Source organism: Lissotriton vulgaris, chromosome 9 (genome assembly GCF_964263255.1).
Source record: "Lissotriton vulgaris chromosome 9, aLisVul1.2, whole genome shotgun sequence".
In the NCBI taxonomy this organism is placed as follows: Eukaryota; Metazoa; Chordata; class Amphibia; order Caudata; family Salamandridae; genus Lissotriton; species Lissotriton vulgaris.
In genome coordinates this window covers 259,539,953-259,562,479 of record NC_141697.1, presented here as the reverse complement: position 1 = coordinate 259,562,479, position 22,527 = coordinate 259,539,953, and the positions used below count along the sequence as shown (strand labels likewise).

Here is a 22,527-nt window from a genome sequence, read left to right as displayed (position 1 = left end):
CAAAGTTTGGATATACACTAGACGTTCTGAATGGACCCTGATGCGATAGTAGCACGCAGAAGACACAGTAGCACAGCAAGCACTGGCATCAACAGAATGACTGTTCTCCACACAAGCGGCAGACGTTATTCAGGTCAGTTGTTGCACATAGCAGGTGACAGAACTATCATGACTTCAAGCCATGGCTCTGTCTAAACGACACTAACTGAAGACGAAAGCAAACATAGCAAAAACTGTACAAGGCAAAATATTTGACTTAGCCACCATTCTGTACAACTGGTGGAAATTGCTGTCCAGTCATCAAGTAAGCTCACAGAAAGTTGCAGTTTTTAATAATTTTATTTCATTTAAAATCAGTTTCTTTAAATATTTTAATTACAAGTTCTGTATATAATATCAGATGAACTGAGTGATAGACCCTGCTCCAAATGTTCGGGCCTTGGATATACTGCCGCTCTTCTATCACCTCCGCCAATCCTCCCATCACACCCTCTGCTAGAGACTTTGGTAAATACATGTGCAGTGTCTATGAAATGAGCAGAGGGAGCCTCAGCTCTGGACACAACTTTTCTTCTATTCAGGAGAGGGATGCAGTTGAGCTACAGATTCTAGGCTACAGTGTGCGTTCAAGAGGAGTCCATGGAAAAAGGGGTTCCTGCACTCGGTAGCTATGGAACCATTTCCTTAGACAGTTAAGTAAGCAGCACAACTTGTGCCAGACCAGCAGTATGCTGATCCTCCTCCTTTAAAGACAGCCTATGTAAAACCAAATTATTGTCTAGAGTTGAAAAGTACGATTAATTCGAGCACAGGGAAAATTGAATGATCCAAGACTTAAAGTCTGGGAATTGGGGCCACATTCTGAGGATACCAAGGGACTTTAAGGATGAAACAGTGAGCTATGCAGCAGCAGAGGGAAGTACTGCAAGCTACCATAGACCTGAAATTTACTCTACACGAGTGGCAAGCCCCCAGAGTGATACTGGCAAAATGCTGCCTAGATTCTCTGCCTTTTTCTCAGAACTCTTTTCCACCTCCAATCCCCTCAATGGACAAAATAACTCCTGAATGGAAGAGTAACACAGTGGCCCACCAGCCAAATAACTCCAGAATCTGAAATAGAAACAACAGTATAGAGTGCAGAAGAAAAGATGGGTTAAGGTCTTCAGGCATCTTCCTATAAATCCAGCAGCAAGATGCGGGGATCCTCCACCACTGACTTGATCTTGCGCAGGAAAAGAACTGCCTCTCTGCCATCAATCAGGCGGTGATCATAGGTCAGAGCAACATACATCATTGGACGCACTTCCACCTAGCAATAACAAAAAGGAAAAGCATGTGAGCAAGAAAAAAAACCTCAAATCACAACACCCATGTTGAGCAAATTAATACAAATTACAGGGATATGTTCACAACAGCACATCTTGCAGAAACAGACATCCTAGAAAAGGTGAAGGAACAGGAAGGAAAAATTACCGATTATCCTAGTTCTCTTTTGTTGTAATCTTCATTTAGGTCAAACCCATGTTTGTGATTCCAGAAAACTACATATAATAAATGTTTAAATGTAGAAAATGCAGCCAAATAAATGTGCACAATACAGTTTGTTTTTGCTTTTTTATTATACATAAAATGAACCTTAAAGTAGCTCTAATACAAAAAAGAAAGAGAATGAGGAAAATGCACCCAAGAAGGGTAAACAGTAGTTTCTGTTCACCTTCATCCCCTTTACTGATCGTAGCTTCAGTTCTTCTTGTCCACTACTGTGTGAGATTCCTCATCACTCTGCTCTTATCTTTTCTTTTTTTGATAGGCCTTTCTGTCACAACCTACGTTTTTATGCAATCACTGTGAGAAGTTGGCCTGATATTCAGTGTTCACTATTCTAGTGATCACTATGTATCAGTCCAAACAACCCTTATGGTGATTGGTTGTAAGTCAACCGATAGACCAGCTATCCTAGTAGCATGGACAAGTGCAGTCTTCGGGCTAAACTCTAGAGGGCGTGTTAAGCCAGCTGTTATACCATCACATATACCCCTTGAACACCAAGTGAAAGGACACCACACAAGTGTTATGAAAATAAACAGTGTATTTATTTAGATCACAACAGCCCTGTACTCTTTATGAGGACAGGGTACTAAGCACACAACAAAACTCTTAACGAAAATACTTTAAGTTGCACAATTTACACAAATGCCCGAGGGGCACGAAAAACCATATACTATGAAAGTGGAATGCGAAATTACTAGCAGGTAAGTACTGGACTAATAGGCTTTGGAATCGCTAGGACTACGTTACTGAACCTTCAGATTACTTGTAGGAGGCCTAGGGGACTCGGGTGCAGAGTGTGCACTCTCACGCGGGATGCGGGACAAAGTCTATGGGAGCTAGTAAAAGCAAAGTTAGTGTTCTCGGGCGAACCCGATAAGGTAGGTCGAAAACGACAGTGGATCTGGACCCTTGGATAGTGAGGCTATGCTGGGGCACCGAAATGCCGAAGTTACCTAGCCCAGGGGCTGCGGCTGCATAGGTCTGAAAAGACGTCGGGAATCCTCATTGACTAACCAGGAGCCTGAAGAAAGAGTTGCTGGCAGGCGACCAGTGAAGATTGTTCGGAGTGATCCCAGCCTGGATCGAAGATGGATGACACCTGAAAGCAGAGGGGACCAAGTTCTTGACCACTAGCCAGTGATCAGATGGCACCAGGAGGGCACCAGATGGTAGTCACCTCGACCAGGCGAGTGGGCGACGCTGGGCTCTGCAGTCTCACGGACCAGGAGGCGTTGTCGGCGACCAGGATGGAGGTGCGAGCTGTCCCACGATGGTTGATGCTGTCGACGTCGCTGGACCCAGGATTGGGGCCACAAGTCTTGGCAAATTCAAGCCCACGCGGTGGACCTAAAATGGCGTCTGGAGTGGACCAGGAGGGTCCGGGATGCTCCTCTTTTGGAAGGGAGCAAGGGCCAGTCTGGAGCAACCAGACTAGCAGTGGTGATGTCGTCGGTCGTCGTCGAGAAGGCCACAAGCCAGCGGGCTAGTAGCCAGACAAAGCGGTGAGCAGCAAAAAGCAGAAGGGCCTCACGCAGATCTCGTGGATGCTGGGGGGCTGGACTTCGGTGCTGGAGCTGCTCAGGGTCGGGGCTTCTCGGACCCCAAAGCACTCACCAGAGGATCCCTCGGCGGTCGTGCTGGATAGAAGTCGCGCAGTTCTGATGATGGCCGGTCCCTCGAGGTCTCGTCGCACCTACGGTTCTCAGCTTAGCTGTAGAGGTAGGTAGAGGTCAGAGATGCCAGGGAAGCCGGGTCTCGTCGAGCTGGTCAGTCGGATTCCGGAGGAAGGACGTGCAGCAAACCGCAGAGTTCTTAGATGGTGCCTGCGGGTGCAGGGTGACTACTCCTTAGCCACAAGGGAGAAATCTTGAGAAGAAGTCGAGAGTTCTTTTCGTAGAAAGTAGTTTCTTGATTCAAAGATTATCTAATTTGGAAGGGTCCCCGCTCCTGCCTTTATCCTAAAGAAAGGGGTGGGTACGCGACTAGGTCCTGCCCTAGGGGTGGGACCAGGAAGGGGGGTGGTTACACCCCTCTCCCATGCCGGACTTTCCCCAGGCCAGGGGCTGGTGTGCCCGTGGAACTGGTTCTAGCCGGCAGATGCGTAGTGAGCACCGGGGTGCCACTTGCAGTCACCTTCCTGTAAAGCCCTGCCTACCCAGGATACACAAAACCCTGTCTGGGATGGTGCTAGCACCGCCCCTGACAGGAAACGCTTTGTCCAAGCTCCCCTCGCTGGAAGGACTCCCAGCTGCAGGGGGTCAGACTCGTGTCTGTGGTGGCAGCATCCATTTTGTGATGCTGAGGCTTGAGTTAACTTTAACCGGGGTTCACTGTTACATACATGTCGTGTCCCTCTAGAAGGGTGGAATGCTAACCCCGTCGCCAGAATTTGCGAGGGGTTAGTATTCCAATTCGTATGACACCTTACTCGACATGTTTTGATAAAGCGATACCAGAGATAGCATTTAACCGCGAGGATTATAATGCACTTAAGAGTATATGGTATGCGTTATCATGGAACAGCTATTAGGACTTGGTTCCGCAAGCTGCAAACGGGCTCAGCTCATGCCAGAGCACCATCTCACACGATTCCTAGCACTCTGCCTTCAGGATTGTCAAGCCCTTTCATAGGAGTGACTGATAGGAATCTGTGTGTCCATTTTTAGGGTTAGATATAGGTATACTATATCTAAAGCAAAGGGTGATTACACCACCTTGCCCCAGCTGTCGTGCAGCCAGTTGTGTCAGATTTAGATGGCCATCCAGGGGTGGCATAATACATGCTTCAGTCCCTGGTAGGCCCTGGGTACACCTATGCCCTGAGTTACAGGGTCTGATAAGGTAGCCCAGTACCAATTGGATAATGCACCTAAGGTACACATGTCAATTTAGTGAGAGAACAGCTAGGCTGTGGGTCTGATTAGCAGGCCCACAGCCAGAGAAAGTCGTAAACCAGTGAAACAAAAGCCAAAAATCTGGGTGATCATAGGATTGCAGACCCTACTCTCCTACAATCACTCAATGTCTTTTAAGGCTGAAGAGTTTTGGCTCAGTTGTCTGACTAACAACTCTATTTAACAGACATTTTCCTGTGCTTTAAGTAGTAGAAAGATCCACAAGTCATATGTGTGATTTGCCTCCCCAATTCCCACACTGTTGAGGAGCACAAGTTTTTGCCAGTAAATGTAAAAAAGAACACTAAAGAGTAGAGATTAAATCAAGAATAGAAGAGGATGTGCTCAAGATCCTGATAATCAGAGGCCTGAAGCACAATGCATATGAATGGATGAAGAGGCCATTTTGCCGTCTTCCAATGGCTCCCACAATGGCAGAACTAAGGAAAATCTAAAAATGAATCCTCATTGTTCTTAACTGACGCCAGTGGTGTGGAAATTTATAAAAAGGTACAATGTAGTTAGTGAAGAGTCTCAAAAGGGGAATCTCTGAAAGATAAATGCAGGTGAACAGACATTACAAGTAAGTATATGTTACCCTGTAAGCATATTTTCGCAGCATGAAGTACTGTATGTAGATCACATGCTCTGCATACTCCTAGGATCTAGCGTTGGGCTCAGACACTTGCAACTTATTTTCCTTAAATCGAAGACTTTGAAAGTAATTTAGTATAGCGACTCCTCCTATGGTTGATAATGTACATGAATCTCTGCTCCATTGTTAATCGTTTTCCGTATGGTGAGTGAGGATAGAACTTGAAACAGTATTCATGGACGACAATATGATCATCAACTGCTCATGGTAATACTCTGCCCTGCAGAAAGTATAATCCTAGATGTCCCCAACCTGGTGTTGTATGGTTATGGGGAGAGTAAAGGTAAGTCATTGCTAGTTTGGCAGATGTGCCTCTGCTCTGAGCACCTCTGGCCTTTGAAAGCCATTGCCACGGATGTCATCCCAGAGCACTATCCTTGAGGATTAAGATGGGAGCATAGGAAAGAAACGTTTGAAGACCATGTAAAAGCAAGAAGGAGAAGATATATCTGTAACAACCAAAGACTTCCAGGGAGGCTGGTTGGCGCATGTGAATCTACAGCGCTACATGCCACAAGCAGATGCTTACAAGGGAAGTAACAAATTTAAGATTGTGGCATGTGTGGCTGTAGAAATGCATGCTCTGCATAGACTGTTAAGTTATACCCATCTAAGCAGTGGCTAGTTGGAGAATGTTGTACAGGCCTGAAAAAGGGTTAATACAACATCTTGGCCAATATTTGCTTGTTAGGGTGCTAGAACATCCACACAGTAGTGTTTGGTGAATGAATATAGAGTAGACCATATGGCGCTGACCTCAGTTCTTGACTATTATTTTCATTTCACACCAGAAGCACGGATCCAAGCTGAGGAGGGATGACTAGTGTGCCTGTGAGGTCCAAAAGGATCGCTGAAAGTGGAGACATTTCACAGAATGGTGAAGATGGGAGGCTCGGTAAGCAATCTACAGCTAGATAAGAGTCTCTACCGGATAAAGCAATACCAAAGGTAAGTAGCTTCTTAATCCGATAGGTCAACTTCTAGCAGCAGATTCTTTACCTTTGAATAGATACCAAAGCTATCACTCCCCAGAGGTGTGTCTGCAGACTGTTTTAAACTAATAGGTCCTGGAGGACCAAATGGGCAAAATGCCCATCTCGCCAGATCGGACTGTTGAGGCAGTAATATTTAGCAAACGTGTACAACAATGCCCAAGTAGCGGCCTGACCGATGTCTAAAACTGGGATTCCTCTAGCCAACGCACCTGTAGCTCTGGTAAAGTGAGCTCATAAGCCTTCAGAAGGCTGTTTCGTGGTCACTGCATAGTAGATCATAGAATGATGCATTGAGGGATGATCTTTTCAAATGCCTACTCTTTCTTTGCCCCAAGCAAATCCAACTGAGTTTATCGTCCACCTGGAATTCTTATAGATCAATCATTAAAGATAATGCTCTTTTTGGATACAGGCATTGGAGTCTCTCCTCTTCTATGGAAGGATGAGGAAGGGGACAAAAAGATAGGCTGGGTGATGTTTTGCCCAACGTGAAAAGGTGTGACCACCTTTGACAAAAAGGATGCTCTAGGTCGTAGAACCAGCTTGTCTGGGAAGAACGAAGTGTATGGAGGGTTACCTGGAGGTGCCTAGAATTTGCTAACTCTCCTGGCAGATGTTATCGCTGTAAGGAAGACAGTTTTCAGAGTTAAAAGTTAAAAAGGGCAGCTGAACCTCAACTCAGAAGAACACATTAAGAAGGTAAGAACTACATTTCAGTCCCATTGGGGCATAATGAAGGGTGTTGGAGAAAACATATGCTGCAAACCTTTAAGGAATCTAGCCACAACAAGTGATTTAAAGATGGATGGTTGGTTCGGCAACCGTACGAAGTGCATATCCTCTGCCTTGCTGTGCCAGGCAGAGGATGCACAGAAGGACCTCAGACAGAGGATCAATCAATCAAGATGTACACCAAGCCACAATCCTGGCCCATCGGCCGGTGTAGATGGTTTTGGTAGAATGCCTGGCTGCCAGAATACCATCACATACTTTAGAAGGGAGAAGTTCAAGTGGCAGTGAACACGTTCAAGTGCAGGACCCTGCCCTGTTGCTGCAACAGAAGATCCTCCTGAAGTGGCAACCGAAGTGAAAGCAGATGTTCTTGCTCAGGGGTTTGGGATACCATACTCTCCATGCCCAGTGAACAACCACAAAGATAACTAGGGCCCAGTCATTCTTCATCTTTTTGAGAAGTCTGGATACGAGTGGTGTTAGTAGAAAGGCTGAGACCTGAGCTCTACTCAATACGAAATGCTTTTCCGGTGAGAGCTGCTTTGGAATCAGTGTGCAATAGTGCTGACGTAGCACATTCTCTGCGACAGCGAACAGATCTAACCAAGGTTGTCTCCAATATTTGAAGTGGCCTAGTACCACCTCTGGATGAAGACGCAATTAGTGATCTGCTAGGCATCGGCAGCAGAGGTAATCTGTTCTGGCATTCAGAGAGCCCGCCAGATGTTGAACCACCAGGAATATGTTCGTACATTCCCGCCATGTCCAGAGACGTAGAGCCTCTTGACATAGGGTCCATGACCTTACCCCGCCCTGTTTGTTGCAATACAATATGGCGGTGGTATTGTCAGTGAACACCTGAACTAGCCTTCCCTTGATGGAAGGCATAAAGGCTTTCAATGGCAGACAGATCAGTCTCAGATCTCACAGATGGATGTGGAGCTGATTCTCCACCGGAGGCCTGTGATCTCTGTCCAGGCAGGATGGGAATAACTAAGATAGGACTAAGGCCTCCATCCTTTTTTTAGCACCAGAAGGCAGCTGGAATAACAACCACAACCAACTTCTAATGCTGGCACCCTCTCGAGAGCGGCCAGAACTTCGTGCTGCAAAAGCAAAATTAGATTATTGTTAACGGATGTTGTGATGGAGGGAGTGGCGGTGAGGTTTGGTGGAACGAGAGGCTGGACCCTTGTTGGACAATCTGGAGTACACATTTGTCTCACGTAATCTCTACACTGGTGCAGATGGTATCAGATTCTGCCACCAATGGGATGCCCATGCAGGAGCAATTGCAAGCTAGAGAGACTTCATGCTGCTCCAGTTGGGGTTTGGGGGAGGGGAGCAGATTGGGCAGACCCCGGCTTTGAGCTCCATGAGGTATGCGGCTGCCGCAGCCAATAGAGGATCGGAGCCTAGTGGCTGTAGGGAAAGGACGTGGCTGATGGCCACTACCGTAGCCATGGGAGAGGTGTAAGGTGGAATGCAGCTGTTGTGGGGCTGCAGAGAGCCCCCAATAACCTAGCAGGGGCCCTACTGAGTTTGAGCCTCTCCAAGGCTAATTCTGCCTGGTCTCCGAAGAGATGGGTTCCATCGAAGGGCAGGTCCAAAAGCGAGGCTTGGACATCCCCCAAAAAGCCATTATTCCTCAACCTGTAATGATGTCTAAATGCCACCGAAGCAGCAATGGCTCTGCCCAGTGAGACAGTCATATGCAACCTGCATCGACTTAACTTTGCTGCGTCTCTCCAATCAGCAACAGCTAGTGAAAGTATGGCCCTGGCCTCATCTAGGACAATAGGCAGCACTTGCGCAACCGTATCCCCTTCAGTATCGGAATAACCGCCCAATAGGCTTGTGGTTTTCATGGACCCCAGTGGCAGGCTGGTGGAAGAAAAAAATGCTCTTTCTGAAGGTATTCAGCCTCTTGGATTCCCTAGGGAACGCACAGGGATTGATTTTGGACGCTGAGGCCTGGACCACTGGCTCTCAGCGGAGATGCTTGGTGAGGAAGGCCAGGACCCCCTGCCCCCCCCCCCCCCCCCACCCTAGACACCCGCCTGCGTGTGTGTGTGTGGTGGCGGGAGGGTGTGTGTGTGTGGGGGGGTGGGGTGATATGGTGGGAGATAATCCGGTGCACAAGAATGCCTGTGCAGGAGGAGCTACGCGGGCATCCAAGATGGTCGCGTAAGCAGGGAGCTCCCGAGACCCGCACCGCCCTTATCGATTTATCCTTCAGTTATCCTGGTCACTTTGACGGGCTTTTGAAGTGTTGCTCTTGCTGATGCTGCTGAACTTTTTTGGGCCGAGATCGGACTTCGGGGACCATTTTTACGTCGTCTCTAACTTCCTGGCCTAGCCCCGGACGGGACCGGGGACTCTGCTGCCTCGGATGGCCGAGCAGTAATGCAACAACAACGGCTGCCTGGCATTTGCTTCACCGATGGTGTGCCACTTTCACTTTCGGTTTCTGGTCCTCCCGTGTCTTGACTGCCTGCGACCTGCTCTTCAATCCTGGTTTGGTGTTCTCACTGGCAACACGCTTTTTCACAGTGCCGGCTCAGTGGTCTGTGACAATTTCTTGCAAAAACCAGACTTTCGAGGTCGAGGATCGCCGACATCCTGTCGCACCCGGGTTGTCCCCGTGAGGTGCTGAATTCAACATGGCAACGAAACACGAGGTGGAGAAGCGCAGGAAGGCTACTACTACTCGTGGGGGATCGATCCAGTCCAACGTGATCGATCGCTATACGCAACCGAGAGGTTCCCCCAGTGCTGCCAGCCGCGGCTTGGAAGACCCAAAGACGGACATGGCGACCTCATCGGAAGTGTCACTTCAGGACCTACTGGCCGCCATTGCGGGACTCAAGGCCGATATGAGCCAGCAGTATGAAGCCATCGTGTCCAAGATAGACACGGTGGCGGTTGATGTTACTCTTATTCGAGCCGATTTAGCCAAGACGAACAAGAGGGTCAAGGCACTGGACCTAAAGGCATCCAGTCTGGTGACGGACATGGCGGAAGCGCAGTCGGAGATTGGGAATCTGCGTTCATCACAAGACCTGTTAGCCAAACGCATGGAGGACTACGACAATAGGGCCCGACGGAACAACATTCGCCTAGGAGGACAGTGGTGCTGCCTCGATCGATCTACTGGTTGAGGAGCTAATTGTTGCTAAACTTGCTCCCGCAGGCCTTAGCAAGTTTTTTGCGGTCGAGCGTGCCTATCGCTTCCCGGGTGGACAGGTAAAGCCGGGGGGAGCCCCGAGGCCTATAATCGCTAGGCTGTTTCACTTTCGAGACAGGGACGCCATTCTTCAGGCCGCCCGCAAGCACGGCCCGTTGGAAGTTCGACAACAACTCTGTCTCGATCTATCCTGACTTCACTCCTCAAGTGCAACAGCAACGTTCTGGATTCCTAGGAGTGAAGCGTCGCTTGAGGGATTTGGGACTAAAATATGCTATGTTGTTTCCCGCTCGCCTGCGTATCGAATACAGGGACCGTGCGTACTTCTTCGATCAACCGGATAGTGCCAGTGACTGGTTGGACTCGTTGGCAAAGGACGACGCCGAGAGCGGAGGCCCCGGAGAAGCGGACGGTGGTGCAACGGCGCAGGACTGAATTGGGGCCCCCGAGGTCCGGTTTTGGATCATAAACTTTACAGAGTAACTTTTATCATGTGCTTTATGTTTATGTCCGGGGTGGGGCGGGTTGGGGTAGTTTCTCCCTTCCTCCTCAGGGGTTTCTTTGTGTAGATCAGATGGGGCGACAGGCACACTGCAGTTTGGGGTGGCTCTTTAGTCAGCAGGGGTGCAGGGTGGGGGGCGTTGTAACGGGTTCATGGTTGGGGGGTGGGTGGTGGGGCCTTGGTTGTGTTGCGTGTTTTTTGTTTTTCTTTTCACATGGTAGTCTGTTGATTCCGTACATCCTTGATGTGAGGTTCCGGGAGGGGGTTGGGTTGGGACACACTTTTCTGGGAATGGGGGGGGGGGGGGGGGGTGAGATGAACGTTCTTTCTTGGAACGTCAATGGTTTGGGAGACCGAATTAAGCGTGGCATTGTGTTGCAATTCATAAGGCGTCATACCCCTGATGTTGTGTTACTTCAAGAAACCCACTTGATTGGTAATGCCTGTAAAGCTCTTGACCTCCGAGGCTACCGGTTGGTCGCTCATGCTGGTTTTACGTCCGGCTCCCGAGGGGTGGGTATAATGGTTAAATCCTCCTTGGCCCTTGAGATTGAAGATGTCACCCTTGATGATCGGGGACGCTATGCTGCTGTCTCAGGGAGATGGGAGGGGAAGCTAATTGTGATAGTGGCTGTATATATTCCCCCGGGGCTGCAGGCTACCACATATGCTGATCTCGGCAAGACTCTCCTTGGACTCCCTGATGGCCTACTGATTATGGGTGGGGATTTTAATTCTGTGATGTCCGGTGAATGTGATCGACTGCCGCCTAGAGTGCTGCCGTTGTCCCAGATGTGGCTAACTGACATGGCCGAAACTTTTGGCCTGGTGGACGTCTGGCGATCGCTGCACCCCTCACAGGCGCAATACACTTTCCACTCTGGTGCACATGGCAGCCTCTCAAGGATAGACTACTTTTTCATGCTGACCTCTAACTTATCCTTGGTGCGGGAAGTTCGACATCTCCCTAGGGGTATTTCAGATAATTCCCCTTTACTGCTTGAGGTTTCCGTGGGTGGTCTTTCTGGAAGCAGAGTTCCCCCTGTCCCGCCCTGGCACTTTCGGAACCCCCGGCTTCGCTCAGATTTGGTTAAGGCTATCGATTGCTACTTCGATGAGAATGTAGGTTCGGTGACTTCCCCTACGATTCTTTGGGAGGCCTTCAAAACTGTTATACGGGGATCCGCACTGTCTCTTATTGCAGCTGAAAGGAAAGCTAGGAGGGAGGCCGTGCTGACCCTTGAGACCGAAATAACCACACTCGAAAGTGAGTTGGGTGGGGACGACACGCCTGCGCTCCTGCACACCTTGGAACTGAAACAGGCGGATTTATAGAGCCTGTGTGACTGATGCTGCTAAGGTGATGCGTGTGAATCAGCTGGGCCGTTTGTATGATGTGGGTGACAAGGCTAGCAAACTCCTTGCGTGGCTGGATAAGGCTGAAAGAATGAATCGTGTGGTACCCGTCATTACCCATGAGTCTGGTGAATGTGTGTGACCCCGGTAAGATTGTTGACTGTTTCGTGGACCACTTTCGGAAGGTTTATAGCCCGGTGAGTGATCGTGATGAGTCCAACTCCCGTTTATTGTTACGCGATATTGCTCTTCCCTGTGTCACAGAAGAGGATAGACTTGCTCTGGAAGCTCCTTTTACGGTGGACGAGATCGCTCTTGCCATTAGATCCTTGCGTTCGGATAAGGCGATGGGGCCTAATGGTTTGCCTATCGAGCTCTATAAACTCCGACCAGACAAAATGGCCGCCCACTTGTGGACCATGTTTCTGGATGCATTTGAGGCCTGAGTCCTTCCGTCTGAACAGCGCCTGGCTACCATAGTGGTCATTCATAAAGACGGCAAGCCTCGAGACCGCTGCACCTCCTACCGCCCCATCTCATTACTGAACGCTGAACCCAAAATTCTTGCCAAAGTCCTGGCCACTCGGTTGTTGACTAATCTGTGACTTGATCCAACCGGATCAATCCGGCTTCATACCCCATCGGAACACGGCCCTTAATCTGCGTAGACTTCATGGCGTTCTCGCGAGAGCTGGAACTCTCACTGAGCCTGCGGTGGTGGCCTCCCTGGATGCTACAATGGCTTTCGATACCATTGAATGGCCATATCTGTGGGCGGCCCTTTCCAAATTTGGCTTCGGCCCTAGCTTCATTGCGTGGGTGAGGCTCCTGTACGAGCAACCGTTGGCTCAAGTTGTAGTGAATGGCAGAAGCTCTGACCCATTTCCATTGGGACGCGGCACCCGTCAGGGATGTCCGCTTTCCCCACTTCTGTTTGCACTGGCGCTCGAGCCCCTTGCGGCATGGCTCCGGTGGGAACCCTCGATTAAAGGGATCCGGTGGGCGCCGGATTTGGAAGATCGCGTCTCGCTCTACGCTGACGACATCCTTCTTTATTTCACCTCTCCCCAGAAGTCTTTGAACGTGCTCTTTGACGTTCTCACTTCTTTTGGTAAGAACTCCGGACTGGTTATCAATTGGACCAAGTCTTGTGTTTATGTCATAGCGGGGGTGTTACCACCGCTGCCCCGTAGGTTTCCTATTCAGGTGGCGGAAGATGGTTTCAAATATCTGGGGATCTATGCCTCCATGAATTCCGCGGTGCGATACGATCGGAACCTCTATGCTCCCCTCCGTCTCCTCATGCAAGATGTGAGGCGGTGGCGTGAACTGCCCTTGTCCCCATTGGGGCGAGCGGCACTTTTTAAAATGATGTCGCTCCCTAGGTTTCTTTATGCCTTACAGAATTTTTTCGACCCGGTCCCCGCTCGCTATTTCCGGGAAATCGAAAGCCTACAGCGACAATTGATTTGGGACGGACGTGCCCGTATCGCATTGTCTAAACTTACACTCCCCTGGTACGATGGCGGTATCGCTTTACCCGATATTAAACGATATTACTGGGCCTAGCATTTAAGCGTAATCAACCACGTGACATATTCCTCGGAACCCGCTCCCGCTTTTGCCCTGGATAAATTCCTGCTGCCCGGCGGCAACTTCAATAGAGCTTTGTACTCGAAGTCACCACTCCGTCTCCTGACTGGTCCTACGAAGTGTGCAGTGCGTGCCTGGAAGGATGCGACTGTGGCTACGGGCTGGGGCGGCAAATTGACGCGTATGACCCCGTTGTATGATTCTGAGCGGCTGGGCAACCTGTGGCGGACGAAAGGGTTTGACAGATGGGATATGATAGGGATTAGTAAGGTGGAGGATCTCTGGGCCAGGGGTACTGTGAAGTCCTTCGAGGCCCTGAAGGTGGAATATCAGCTGGATGATAAGGAGTATTTCCGGTATCTTCAGGTGCGGCATGCCTTATCTTCCGCTTTTCCCCCCAGGACTGATGTTCCCCAGTCATCCCCACTGGAAGACCGTATCCTTGATGGCCACGTCCCCGATAATAAGTTTCTTATAGATTAAAGAAATCGTGCTAACAACAGGGCTGACCTGCTGGAGAAGCTTCGGGCCTCCTGGATGGCAGATGGGCTCGAACTAGATGACGAGGACTGGCAGATGGCTGTTTCCTCCCCTAAAGAGGTGGCTATTCCGGCTCGGCTTCGTTTTGTCCAACTAAAGATCCTCCACCGTGTGTATGTGACTGGTACACGTCTGGTGCGAATGGGGCTTGCGACGGATGGACTGTGTAGACGTGGATGTGGTATGGATGGTACTTTTCTTCATGTCTTGTGGGAGTGCCCGGTTATCTCAACTTTCTGGTCCAGGGTACAGGATGTGATGGGACGTGTTACTGGAGTCCCCCTCCTTCCCGAGGCACGACGCTGTTTGCTCAACGTGTGGGAGCCCACGGACTGTACGGCTGCCCAGACCTTCTGGGTCACTCTGGGCAACATGGTTGCCAAGAGAGACATAGCTCAGCTCTGGGGCTCCAATAGACCGCTGAGGCTCAGTGCCTGGAAAGAAAACATGGACTGGTGCATGTTTCGAGAGAAGACAGTGTACGAGGCACGGGGTCGTCCTAGAAAGTGGAACAGGGTCTGGGCACAATGGAATGCCTACCGAGGCGATATCTGTACCCCTCCACTTGATTATGCTGAGGCCATTCCCTCCTCCTCATGAACGGCGTTCCTTTCACTATTCACATTCTATATTCCCTCCATAAACCCCCCTCCCATGTTAGACTTGATCCTATCTTTGTATACTCCTTCCCGTTCCCCCCCCCCTCCTGTGAGCCTTGCCAGTACTTTACCATGTGTTTTGTTTTTGTTCGTTTTTCACCTCGACAAAATTATAAAATTAAACCTTTGTTATCCTGTCGATTGTTGTATTGTGCACTACACCATAACGGACGCTAAGTGGCCTCCACTATTGCACACTGTGTTCTATTTTTAATGTTTGTCATAGCGGCCGGCCCAATGGGGTTGTAGGCAGACACTGTGTATTGTGCATTTGATAAATAAAGGTTTAAAAAAAAAAAAAAAAAAAAAAAAAGAATTCCTGTGCAGGGCAAGATCCAGGCCAGATGCAGGACATCAGTGAGGGCTTTGTTGAAGGGTAGTAAGAGTTCTGCTGGGGATACAGTTGATTGAAGAATCTCCATCAACATATTTGCTTTGAATTGAACCATAGGTAGCTTTAGGCCCAGGCTCAAGTCGTCCTCTGGTCCACCAGCGCAAAAGAAGCCCCTTCCTCCATAGCCATTGTGGGACAATAGAGGGGGCAAGTGTCTGGTGAGGTATGAAGACCTCTGGTGTCAGCCAGGTTCTCGTACCATTTGTGATCAGCAATGAACTTTGCTAGGGGGTCAATGTATAAATCTAGATCCTCAAATGCCCTCCATTCGTGTTCCTCACTGAGTGCAGTAAAATAGGGCTCTCTCTCCATTTAGGCCGTAGGGGCCTGGTTGGCACTGGAAATGATTCAGTGCAACACAGGTTTGACTCCGTATCTGAGTCAAGAATCACAATGGGTTCAGCGTCTGTGGGACCGGCGCCACTGGTATGGTCTCCGGTGGAGGTCGCGGCCAGGCCAATCCAGATCCATCAACAGATACTAAGGGGTCGACTGGCACCGAAGGCGAACCCCAGTCGAAGAACCTCCCGAACTCGTGGGACCCAAAAGTGCTACAGAGGGGTTCGTCTGTCCAAAAATGAGGCTGATTGGTCATATAAAACTCAGAGCTGCGCAGGGTCACCCTGGAAAAATTCTAGGAAGCGTGGAGCAGACCCAGTTTCTAATGCCAGCTGCACAGGGATCACCTGCGAGCAAGGTCAGGATTTGTGGTGTTGTTCCCTTGCGTCGTCCAAAGAATGGAAGCATTGTGGAGAAATCAAAGAGCGCTTCAACTTCTTGTGGGACCAGAAGTAGTCCTGGAGGGGGACGAGGACTGAAACAAGTGAGACTGGGAGCGGCCTTGAGACCTTCCACTCGAACGGGACCTGAAGCAGTACGGAGTTGCATCACGAGCAGCCAAAGGCTTCATGGCTCGCTCACGGATGGACTTAGGGTTCATCCCCCTGTGCATGATGCAGAGTCATGGTTCTTCTCAAGGCACCAAAAGTGGTGGTATGTCACCGGCATCTGTCTATGACCGGCGCCACAAGGTCTGAACCTCGTTTTTGAGAGAAAGGTTGAAGTCAGGCAAATATATTCATCTGAGTGGAGTTAGATCTGGATCTGCGCTGATGGCAAGGAAAAGAAGGAAAGAAGTTCAGCAGACAGGGGTGGCGCCTATATAGGCACCACGCATGACACCTTCATTGTGGACGATGCCAACTACTACACGGAGCCAAACGACGCAACCTACTGGCGCACAAGGGGGATTGCGCAAAAACCTTCGGATCCAGTCTGACTCTTGGGAATATGCTAAAGTAAAGAACCTGAGGCTAGAAATTTCCATCAGATGTAGCGGGTGTGGATACATTCAACAATCCACCCGGCTATGCCCGCCTTGGACAGAGGTGGTCCTTTATGTAGTTTATTGAAAGCAACAGAGTTGAGTCTTACGAAAGGGCTTGGTCCGGCCAATGTAGTGCATGTGGGCATAATTGACATCCAGGGTATGAAGGCCCCTCTCTGCCACAGAGTCCGGCTGTGGGGATAAAACCAGGAGCGCAATGGTCTGTTTGAGATGTAACAGGGATATTACCTTTGGGTTGATCCACAGGACGACAATGCTGTCAGTATGAACTTGGAAAAAGGGCTCTTCTGGGGTAAGAGCCTGTAGTATGCTAATGCGCCTTTAAGACGTAAAGGCAACAAGGAGGCATCCTTCCAGGTGAGGAATTGCAATCGGCACAAGTTTAAGGATGTAACAGGAGGTCCCATGAGCCTGGTAAGGATAATATTGAGGCTACAGACACGAGCAGAAGGTACACTGGGCAGAGGACTTGTTTGAGCCTTCCATGAAGGACCTAATAACAGACTCTCAATAACAAAGAGTACTATCTGTTTTGCAAGTAAGCTACAATTGTAGCTAGATGAAGGTGTATGACGTATAAGCTAAACCTGAATCTGGAGATGAAGGAAGCAAACTATATCCTGGACTGTGGGTTTGAGTGGGTCTATGTGCCTTGAACGGCAATAGCTGACAAACTTTACCCACTTAACTGCATAACAGGCTTGTTTATTAGATCCAAGTGTTTTTTAAGCATAGACATGTATTCTTGAGGTAGCTTCAGGTAAGTGAACTCTAGGGCCTAAGACATCCTACTCCTAAATTGAGCTGCCTGACGTTTGGATGCCGGATTGCCTTGTGGTGCTGTGTGAGAAGGTATGGCCTGGTGAGAATCTCACTATGGGGAACTACTGACCAGCTCTGGCCCATGTGGGAGCCACCAGGAGGACAGGGAGGAATATTTGCTGGTGATTCTGAACCATGTATGAAAGGAATGGGAGAGGCGAAAAGCATAGGCAAATTTCGCTGAGCAGTTCACCCATTGATCATTGCCCATGGTCCATGGACTAAGGATGTGGGAACCTAGAGGCGAAGCTAGGGTATTTTACATTTTGAGTGGTGGCAAAGAAGTCTATGTCAAGAAATCCCCAACAGCAGAAACACAGGAGGAGGACTTGTGGGTGGAGTTAACACTCAGGGACTTGTTACATGCTGTTGAGCAGGTCTGGGAAGTCTTTATCCACTCCTGGTAGGTACTACTAGTTGATTTATAATCTGGTTAAGAGCTGAACGCTCTGTGCCAATGTTGACAGCTACAGAGTGTGTGTGTGTGCCTCCCTACTTTTAAAGGTAATAGTGGGCTGTCATGTTGTCAGTCTTTAGAATGACTACTTTTTGTCTATTTTTATTTATTTCGGCGTTTGTACAGCGCACAGCTACCCCAAACGGGGGTGTCCCGGCACTACGGCAGAAGGTAGGTACTGAAAGGGCACTAAAGGTTGGTAAACAGCCAGGTCTTTAGAGCACGTAGAAGGATAGCTTCTGTCTGACTCAGCATGGCTAGCAGCTATTGGTAATTGATGTGGAAGACCTGTTGGTGCACTGTCCACATACCCTTCACATTTGCTTTAGACCCTTCCTGGACGATGTACATGTACACTTTATGAAAAGTTGAAACCCTGTGAATTACCTTGTGGTACGAGGTGATGTTATCTGGAGGGGAGGGTTTGGCTGGGTAGAGATCCAGACCACCTAGTAGATCGATAATGTAGGTGTCTCTGTGTTCACAGTTAGAAGGGGCCTTGTAGGAGTCTACTGGATACGAGAGCTGTCCATCAGCCCCAATAAGAGTAGTTTGGTGAACCCCCTGGAAAAGGATGTGGAGATATAGGGGTCTCACTGGAGGACGAGGAGGAGGAGGAGGAAGCAGAGGAGAACTATGAGGCAGGGAGGAGGAGGAGGAGTAGGAATAAGTACAGGAAGTGGGTTGGGGCTCCTGTCCAATGTTTTCTATGCTTAAGATGAGGTGTGGACTCAGAGGCAATCTGATCCTCGAAAGTAGTCCTCCTCTTCAGGGGAGAGTGTCATGGGTGGCAGTTTTGTAGAGATCACAGTCAATGGGTGGATAAAGAGTGCATCAAACTCCTTTTATGAACACTGATGGATAGGCTGTTCTCAGCCGTCGGAGCCTGTCTTTGATGGGGGCTTCAGTGCTCTTCGGGAGTAAATTCAGGTTTCGGTGGAGTTTGAGCATTTACAACTGATCTGGGTTTCAGCGACTGAGTCGAAGGGGCTGTCAGTGTGTGTGTGGGGGGGGGGGGGATGGGGGGTGGACGACGACTCATGCAGGGCCTTTGGTGCCAGACGAGGTAGCGGTATGGGCTTTGAGGTCTTTTGCCAGTGCAGACCATGGCCTGAAGGCAGTGGTGGACCGGATGCCTGTATAAGTCTCTGTGCTTGACGCTAGACCCCCGCTGAGGCGATGGTTGGCCTGTACACAATGTCGATGTGCAACTGTGGGGTGTGCGTATGTACTCAAGGTGTTCAGGTTTTGCTGAGCCTCAGAGTCCTGTTGCTCCTTTGACTAAGGCAGGGTGCCTGGTATAACATGTGGAGCATACCTGCACGAGCATACATGTCCCTGTACTGGTCATTTCTATTACTGTAAGTGCAAGTGGACAGGGAAGCCATCTTAAAACACGTGAAGGACTCTGGTGAAAAACGAGTCCCCCCCCCCCCCGTAGCTAAATGAAGCCTTCACTGAAAATAGGGGTACTTGGTATCAACATCTTGTATTGATAAACCCACACTGATTCCAGTGTTGGCTTTACAAAAACATACACACAGAGGGCACCAGAAAGGTGCCCCTGAAAACCTACCAGCCTCTGGTGAGATCGCGTACTGGTTTCTGCCAGCCTGCCACCTGAGGCACTGTTCTGCCCGCCTAGGGTAAGAGCCTTTTGCTCACAGGAGAGCCAGAACAAAAGCCTGTCATGGAAGAGGGTGTCACACACCCTCCCACAGGATGATCTGCTTATTAGCTTTCCTAGGCCAGGAAGCTTCACAGAGCTTCTGTCTTTGAAATGTGCATCTGGCTCCCCCACAGGAGAGGAAGGCAACCCCCTTTGGCACCAGGACAGGCAGGCAAATTAGCTAGTCGGGTAGGAGTGCCATCCCTAGGCCAGTACCACCTTTAAGATGGGCTAAACTAAGGTGGACACGACTTTTCAGAAGTAGTCATCTTTGTGATGGCATACTTAAGAATTATGGGACAGTGTTACTCCTACTTCCCACAAAGTGGTCATATAGGGGGGAGTAGAGATCCCAAGGGTCAGTAGCCCATTGGCTACTCCCCTAACACTCCTAAATTCAGTATTTAACGGATCCCCGGCACCAGATCAGGAGATCCTGCCAACATAAAAGATGAAGAAGGTCATGAAGGGTCACATCCTGCAAGAACAGAGGATCCAGCAATTGACTTGGTGCCAACCCTGCCGGCCTTCCTGCTGCCTTCACCAATTGCACCAAAAGTCGACAGTCTACCAGCTGCAGAGTCCCCAAATCCTGGGACACCTGCCAGCACTTCACTCAGGAACCAAAACCTCCCGAGAAACAGCGGACCTGCTTCCCTGCATCCTAAAGACATCCAAAGACCCCTGGAAGGACTCAGTGATCGCAGAAACCTGAAGCCTGAAGACACCACTGCACCTATCGCTTCAAGCCCACGTTGAAGTGGTCTAACAGATTCAGGGTGGTCCCAAGACCTCCAGAGACAGAGTTTAGTGAGGCGACAACTCTCGTGGGCTCCCCGACTTCACCTGCAGCCTCTGCGCGCAGACCTTTTCCACAACTGCTCCTGGTAAGAAAAAAAACAATGCCTAAGGACACCCCTGCACCCAGGGCTGTGGAGGAGAGGACCAACTGTGTGCCTACATACCCAGTCATTGTGGGACCCAAGCCCCCCTGTGGGTTCAGCCCAACTGGTTTGCCCAGTCAAAGTCTGCAACCTTTTTTACTGTGACTGTTCTCCATATAACAACATTAGGCACCTAATGCGGTTTTGCACCTCTACACCTGGCCACCCTAGTGACGCTGCTGGTGCTACCTGGACCTCGCCCACTGCTCACCTTAACTTCTGGAGAAGGGTCCCTCCCGTAAGTCGCTTTAATATAATTGAATGCCGCATTCACTTTTCTTCATATAGGATAACATTGCAGCCTACAGAAATTTCACTAAGTGTCGACCTTCTGAACTCTAAAATATTTCTATTAACTCCTTTGCCGCTGACGCAATTTGGCGGCAGTGCGGCACTTCCGCAAAAAATGGGCGGGGCAGTGTCAGCCGTTAGCAGCACTAGCGAGGTAGTGCTCCCGTCAGCCAAGGGGTTAAAAAATGTTCTTTCATGAATAAATTGCTTCTTGTGCCAGAGTACATATAAAGCTACTGGTTAATTTTATAAATTGGTGTGGATCTACTTCTTGAGTTGTGTGTCTCAATTATGGACTACTGTGTATATTTTCAGATGTCTTTCACTCCTCTCCAATAAGCCTAAGGCTGCTCGATCACACTACCCCCTATAAGAGCACCTTGGGATTGCCAAAGCAAGCCCCTGTCCACTCATAAGGGAAACCTCTGGATTCTTTAAATGAGATATCTCATTTTGTTATACATTTTAAAGAGCCAGCTTCCTACACCAGGGAACTTAACACGAAGCTCACGAAACGCATAGGTTGAAAGGATTTTCTGTGCCGATAGGAGAAAACAGACCAAAGAAGTCAGACGACAATCACCGAGAAGCAGTGACCCGGTGCTCAATCAGTAAACATCCAAACCAAATGGTGAACCAAAAACAACAAATATCAAAACAATGTAACAATGGAGCTGATGCCCATGCGCATTACTAACCATAGGAGGGTTCACAATCCCATGAGAGACAAAAAATGTTTGAAAAGAAAACAAGTTGCAAATGCCCGAGCCGAACACTAGAAGGCAGGAATATGTAGAGCATGTGTTTGTTTCTACAGCCACACATGGCATGAACTTTCATTTTGTCCCCCAGCATTGGATCTTTCATAGATTTACATGATGGAATAAAGATTAGCAAAGCAGTACTGAAAAAAGGTGGGTGGGAATGAGATTCCCCTATATAGAGCATGTTCCAGAGCACTTCTTTTGGTCTCAATGTTGATGAAGTAGTGCCTCAAAGCATGAGCTCTCCATGTAGTTGCTTTTTAGATTTTCTTGTGCGATACTCCAGCAAAGAGAACTGCTTTGGCTACCCTTCTTGTTGAGCGAGCTCTTACAATTCCAGAGAGTAGTCAAATAATAGACACGGGACAGAATTATTCCTGAAAATCTAGCTAGCACTTTTCTGTTTTATAATTGCTTTTCCCCTAATCAAGGGGATCATTAAGATATCAAACATTGGTCAGAACAATGTTTGATTTAGTCTTTTGCAAGTAAAATTTGGGAGCGCTTTTAACATCTGTGGCCTAAAGAGGTCTCTCAGCTGCTGTGGAAGGGTTAAGAAAAAATGTTGGCAAACAAACAGTTTCTGGTTCAGATGAAATGTTGTAGGCAACTTAGAAAAGATTGTGGGCTTTGAAGCCAGAGATAAACTGTCTCCAGAGAATAACAAGTAAGGCTCCTTACAAGAAGAGCATTTAATTTGCAAGCTTTTCTGGCTCATGCTATTGCCAATAGGAGAGCTGTCATTTAGGAAAGATGCTGTATGATAGGTATATCAGGTGGTTTAAAGGATAATCTTAGAGCTGCCAAAACAGTGTTGAGCTCAGATGATTGAGAAACTTTTGCCTCTGGAGGGAAGTATCTGAACAAGCCCCTTGTGAACTCTTTAATTAGTGCTGATGCATATAAAGGCAGCTTATCCTATCTCCTACGTAATCAATCTAAAAATCGCTGGCAAGTGGACTTTGAGGCAAAAGGGATACCACCTGTAATGAGCTTCAGAAGAAGTGGTAAAAACCGGAAAATATATATTTATAGCAGGCGTCGCTTCTACCTTTTTGCCAATAGCACACACCTCTTAACTTCTTCCCTTTAAAGCCATATGTTTTAATTATGGTTGGTGCACTACCTTTTTGGAGTATCTGTTCACAACTGTCGGGTAACTCCAGATGAC

General features: G+C 48.8%; 1 protein-coding gene across 1 annotated transcript in view; it reads right to left on the bottom strand.

Annotated features, from left to right (window-relative positions):
• Positions 1 to 320: 320 nt before the first annotated feature.
• DLST (dihydrolipoamide S-succinyltransferase) overlaps positions 321 to 22,527 on the bottom strand; it is a 122,102-nt gene continuing 99,895 nt past the window's right edge. Inside the window, exon 15 of the mRNA XM_086937502.1 lies at positions 321 to 1,312. Coding sequence (XP_086793628.1) covers positions 1,178 to 1,312 — 135 coding nt within the window. The 3' untranslated portion in view covers positions 321 to 1,177. The remainder of the gene's footprint in view (positions 1,313 to 22,527) is intronic.